Source organism: Miniopterus natalensis, chromosome 1 (assembly GCF_054644295.1).
Source record: "Miniopterus natalensis isolate mMinNat1 chromosome 1, mMinNat1.hap1, whole genome shotgun sequence".
In the NCBI taxonomy this organism is placed as follows: Eukaryota; Metazoa; Chordata; class Mammalia; order Chiroptera; family Miniopteridae; genus Miniopterus; species Miniopterus natalensis.
Genome location: NC_142081.1, coordinates 89,276,618 through 89,282,617, shown reverse-complemented (window position 1 = coordinate 89,282,617; position 6,000 = coordinate 89,276,618). Strand labels below are relative to the sequence as shown.

The 6,000-nt window shown below is 52.6% G+C and overlaps 1 protein-coding gene across 3 annotated transcripts in view; it reads left to right on the top strand.

Moving 5' to 3' along the window:
• Positions 1 to 4,506: 4,506 nt before the first annotated feature.
• Positions 4,507 to 6,000, top strand: part of NRP1 (neuropilin 1) — a 153,013-nt gene continuing 151,519 nt past the window's right edge. For all 3 annotated transcript variants that reach the window (XM_087823886.1, XM_087823880.1, XM_087823875.1), the window contains exon 1: positions 4,507 to 5,039. In XM_087823886.1, the coding sequence (XP_087680012.1) occupies positions 4,955 to 5,039 (85 nt within the window). In that variant the 5' untranslated portion in view covers positions 4,507 to 4,954. The remainder of the gene's footprint in view (positions 5,040 to 6,000) is intronic.

Sequence of the window (6,000 nt, the reverse complement as noted above, 5' to 3'; positions counted from 1 at the left end):
ATCTCCACTGCTACGATCCTGTTTATGCTCTTACTTAGATTCTGCTATAATTACTTTGTAACTGGTCTTTTCACTTCTTCCCTTGCACCCATAATTCATTCTCCATGCAGCAGCCAGAGTCATCTGATAAAAATACAAAATTAAATTAAATTCTCTTAGGATACATCCAATAATTCTTAACTGTTTTTTATCTTTATTTTATATTTTTAAAATTACTTTTACTAATTTTCTTCAAAAATTTCTTAAAATTTTAGTTCTGTACATAAAACGATAATTAAATTTTAAAAGAGAGCCACTTCCCTATTTGATTGTTAAAATTACATTTTATAGATTTTCCTACTTAAGAATAGTCCTTTTGAAATTTTGAATATGTTCCCTAGAATGTTTTTATTGGTCTGATGAATATTTCTATTGGTTATTATTTTTTTTATTTTTAATTAAAAAGTAAGTCAGTGAATGCATAATCATCTAAAATTATTCTTTTGGGCAAAAAATTTACAGTTTTCAAACTCTAGCCCTAACCTCTAACATCAAAAAATGTTTTGAATCCACTAATATGACATGATTCAAATTTTAGCAATATCATTCTGCAACTTGTTATTGCACATACTGTGTTACAAGAACTTTTCATTGTAACTTTGTTTTAAAATTTAGAGGGTAGTCTTTTCCCAATATTTGAAAAATTTTCAAGGTAACTTTGAAAAGGCCCAAAATAAAGGATCAGAGACTAAAGGTTTTTGTGTTTACTTTCCTCCTTCCTCTGCCAATCCAAAATAAGGAGATAATCATAAGTGGGGTCCAAAAGATACCACTTGAATGATATAGTCATTTGATTGAAGAGCCATTTTTAATAAATTTATTTTAAATAATAAATAAATTTGAAATAGATTTAAAAATCTTTTTCCAGTTTCACTTCTTTAATTTATACATTTTGAATGTAGTTTAGCTACTAATAAAAATGTTTTATTGCTTTTCTGAAATATGTGCATTTGGTGCTTTAAAAAACTTGACATTGTTTTTAAATACCAACCTGAATCTCCATGTTCCATCAACCTGAAAATACTTGAAGGAAGTTAGTGGCTTAAATGGCCTTCTGGGGGCAATGGATCTCATCTAATTTTTGACAAACTGATAAGCTGATGAAAGGAACCAAACATTTACCACCAAGTCTATTCTTTTTTTATTATTACTATTGATTTTTTTTTTTTTTTTTTGAGAAAGTGAGAGAAAGAGAGAGAAACATGGATTTGTTGTTTCACTTATGCACTCATTGGTTGATTCTTTTAAATATATATATATCTTTATTTATTTCAGAGATAGAAACATCAATGATGAGAGAGTCATTTATCGGCTGCCTTCTGCACGTCCCCTACTGGGGATTAAGCCCACAACCCCAGGCATGTGCCCTGAAGGGGAATCAAACCTGGACCTCCTTGTTCATAGGTCGATGCTCAATGGCTGAGCCATGCCTGGCAGGGCTCATTGGTTGATTCTTGTATGTGCCCTGACCAGGTCAAACCTGCAGTCTTGGTGATCCCCACACCTTGGCCTCTGGGGATGATGCTCTAACCAACTTAGCTACCAGGCCAGGACACTACCCAGTCTATTCTTAAAGAAGGGCGAGTTTTTGGCCCAGTGCCTTGTTCCTGCAGCAGCCCCTGCCTGGGGTCCCTGAGGCCAAGTATTGCCCACCCAGAGCCTGTGCCTGAGGTCCTGGGTGTGTGATCCATAAATCTTTCCTTCACTGGAACTGAGCCCTATCTTGTTTGGGAATTTGTGTTGTCAGGGAGGATGATATATTCATGAGACCAAAATAAAATCAACCCAGGAACACTGACGAATTTTCCTCTTTCTCTCACTTATACACCTATAAAGGTTGGTCTGTCTCCCTTGTTGAAGAATTGCAGAAATACAAAACTGACCCTTTTCAGCAGTTAGTGTCGCTCAACAGCAGAGGAAAGAGGTTGTTAGCAAGGACAATTTGCTCTCTACCAACCCACTAGCCGGCCATTAACAATCAGCGCGGTAGAGCTCCGTTACCCAGTGCTGTGTGGAAACGAAGGATTCTGGAAACGCCTCAGAGCAGCCAAGACCAGAAAAATCGGACGCAGAACTTAAATATAATATTTCCCCCAGGGAACATAGTGCCTGTTTTATTAGTTGGTTGGAGAAAGCCTGGCAAAAGCGCTCAGCTGGTGAGCAGTAAGGCAGGCTATTTAGGCGCAAGGACCCGCTGGAGGAGCTCAAGGGGCAGCGGGAGGGAGCGGGAGGATGGAGGCTGCGGGATGCGCGCAGACCCTTTCGAGGGCACGATCTGGTCGCTTTATTTGTGAGCCAGTTGGGTCCAGACTGGGAAGTGCACACTCAGCAGGGAAAGGGGAAGAGAGATTGCCGGCAGTTTTCTAAAACGACACAGCTCTAGTCTCCCGCCTGTGTCCCCTAGCTCACCCCTCCGAGGCACAGACGGGTCAAACCCAGCTCCTGGAGCTAGCGGGACGCCGGTACCACTCCGAAGAAGGAGGGTGCCTGTGACTCCCGGGCGCCCCGGACGCTGCACCCGCGGGGTTCCCGGGCTCTGTCAACCTGCCAGTTTCTGATTGGCGCCCCTGCCTCCGAGCCTGGGACTAAGGTCGACCCGAGTCGCCACAAACACGATGGTGCGACTCGCCCGGCGCGGCTGGCACGGGTACTGCTGCGGCTGCGTCCCGGCTGTAAAGGTCTGAGGGTAGGAACCAGGGTTCCCTCAGCCTCGCTCGCTCCCGAGGACCGCGCTGGGCGCGGCGGGCGCCCCCTCCTCGCCTCCCGCCGGCCCCGGCCCGGGCGCCTGCCTGAACACCGCCCCTTCCGCCCGACCCAGGCTCTGCACTCCCAGCCTCCCACAGCCACCTTCCCACCCAGCGCCTCCCAGGGGTCCCGGGGCTGGGAAGGAGGAGCTCGGGGGGGCAAAGGGGGCGCCGGCAGGCAGGGCGGGCTCCCGGAGCCTCGGGGCCGGGTCTCCTGTTCGGAGTCGGGGGCTCCGGCGAGCCGGCCGGCGGGAAGGAAAGCTTGACCCTTGGAGAGGGCGCGAAGCCCGCCTCCACCCCTCGGGCACGCGTCACGGCGCCCAGCCGCGACCCACGAGCGCGGAGTCCCTGCCTGCGGCCCGCGAGTCTGGGGCTCCCTGCCCCATGTCCGCCCCTAGTCCTTGCGCCGAAACCTTTGCCCGGAGCCTCCTCGCCAGCATTCCCAAATCTCCTTTGCCTGCTCGTGGCGCCAGGTTAAGAAGGCGGCTCTGCTCGCGGGCGTATACACAAACGCCAATTCCCAAAAGGTTCAGTGACCTTTAAACCTCCCCCACGGACTCCATCGGAGGGCATCCCCCGGCATTTGCCCTACTCAAGGACCTAATCAGTGGCCAAAACCAGTTTGTTCCCTGAAATGTCCTTGCCGCTCGTATCCTCAGGCCTTCAGCTGCGGTTCTGGGAAAGCCTTGGCAATGCAACTGGGGGCGCATCCCGCCTGCAGAGAGGGCTCGCCGCCGGGGGAAGTGGGTGTGGGCTGGAGCTAGAGGGTCATGGTGACAATGGCCTGCGGCCAGGAAGGGGCACCCTTAGGACCCTGACAAGAACAAACCCGTTCCTCCACCACCACTGTTCGCCCCCGCCCTGGGATGCACCGAAACCAGGGCTATTGGACTCCTCACTTGCAAACCCCGAAAGCCTGGGGCTCCGAGACGTGGAGCTGGGCGGGGGCGGGAGACGGCTGCCCCCCTAGCTGGCACCACCGCCCAGCCTCGGGCACTTCCTCTCACCCAGAGGAGAGAATACCCAGTCTCTGGGCAGTCAGGTGCAGTGGGCACTCAATGCGCACCCTGACTCGGTTTGAAGCGGTAGCGACACTGCGACCCCCGCCCGGCGCTAGGGTGCGTCTCCCACCCCAGCCTCGCTCTCCGCCCAGCCCCTTCAGTCTTGGCCCAGGGCGTCCACGCTCGCCCTTCAGCTCCCTGCCACAGGTCTCGGCCAGCACCTCCGCGAGAGGCAGGGGCTGGCTCCTCGCACCTCGCCCCGCGGGCGCCAGTGGGGAATTCTGAGTTGGGAGAGGCGGCCGCCACCTCCCCGGCGCTCCGTGCTCCGGGCGGCGGGACCCTGTGGATCCCCGGGAGCGGCGGGCTGCACCCCGGGGGTCTCCAGTGAGCACGCCGAGGTAAGCCGCCGACCCCGTCGCTGGCGCCCACCCAGATGCACCCTACCCAAACACAAAGCCCCGAGCGCAGACCCAGCGCTCCCTCCCGCCGAGACCCCCGCAGGGCCTCGGGTGGAGACGGACCGGAGGGCCGGGAAAGCACACCCGAGGGAACTAGTTCCTCCCGTCTTCTGTCAGACACTGACTAGCGAGCCCGAGCGCGGAGGGGGCGGGAGGAAGTGGGGGAAGGGCTCGGGAGGGGAGGGGAGCGGACGCGCGGGCAGGGCGGGGTGGGGGAGGGGGCTGCAGTTGGTGAAACTCCTCTGCCTCCGCTCTTCTCACAGCTCGCTGCTCTCCGCGCAGACACCCCGGGCTCCCCTGGGCGCCAGCTCCTCGGCTCCAAGGAGTCCACAGACGAGCCGGGTTTTTTTCTTTCTGGAAATTAGCTTTGGTGTGTGCTTCCCTGCCTCCCACCTCCTCCCTCCACCCCCACCCCCGCCCTTTTTGAGACATGGCCGGGGCACTGGCTCCTGGAAGAGGAACAAGTGTGGGAAAACAGAGAGGAAACCGGAGCTAAATGACAGGATGCAGGCGACTTGAGACACAAAAAGAGAAGCGTTGCTCTTGGATCAAGTCACTGCCTCGCTTCTTTCCTTTCTCCAAGACGGACTGAGGATTTTACAGCTCTCGGCGGAGTTGGAGCGCTTCGGCTTGTTTAGATTCCCCCTTTTGCTCTGTTTTCCCCGCACGTCCTCGCTCCACCGAACCTGCCTGGGGACCCCGCGAAGGGAGAATGGAGAGGGGGCTGCTGCTCCTCGGCGCCGCGCTCGCCCTCGCCCCGGCCCCGGCCCCGGCCCCGGCCGGCGCTTTCCGCAACGGTAAGTGACAGGCGGGGCGCGGCGGCCCCGGCTCTCCGCGCCCCAACCGGGCTCCGCGCCCCAACGGGGCTCCGCGCTCGCCGCGCCGCCGGCCTGAGCCCGGAATAGCCGAGTCCTGGGCAAAGGAGACTTGTATCCAGGCGGATAGAGAAAGAAATCGGATCCGTGGGTTTAGGGCCGGAAGACTTTAAGTCCTCCGACTCTCCTAAAGTTTGTGGCGTGGCCGTGGAGGTTTCCCAACCTTGCTACGAGGCAGCGCTGCCTACCTTCCCAGATCAGCGCACCAATTACCTTAATAATGTTTCCTCCCAAAGGCAATTAGATGAGACTCCCTTTCAAAAACCTGATGGCTGTTGAAAGTGAGTGAAGGCTTTACCAGAACTCCCTGGTTCCCTTCCAGCTCCCCTAAACTGTTTCCTCTGGCGTGTGCCTGGAAAAGATAGCGGTTTGTTGGTAGATGGAACTCCCTCTCCCGCCTTTGTACATCGTCCCTAATCCGTCTGGAGCATGAATGAAAGTTACATAGTGTCAATACAGGAATCTGATATATACTGTGTAAGGCACCGGGGTACCTGAAAACCCCTAACCTGGCTGCAGCTTCCACTGAGCTTACAACCATTCACTGTTAAGTAAACGGAAGACTGTGCTCCATTATAAACAGTATCCTGTAACCTAAATAATGTGTTTTAATATGTGATCTGTTTGTAGGCATGTTTCATTTACCCTGTGAAGTTAAGGATATGAAATTATCTTTACAGTGAGTCTACAGCAATTATTATTCACTAATTGTCAAATATTTACTTTTGTCTGGCTTAGATTTCAATCAAAGTAATTAGAAGAAAAGCCTATCCACTACTTACTGTGGTATATTGTTTTAATAAGAGACCACAAGTGGAGTGTGTTCAGACCAGGAAGAATTTAAATCATGTCTTTATGATGGAAGTTAATCTCTCTAATATGC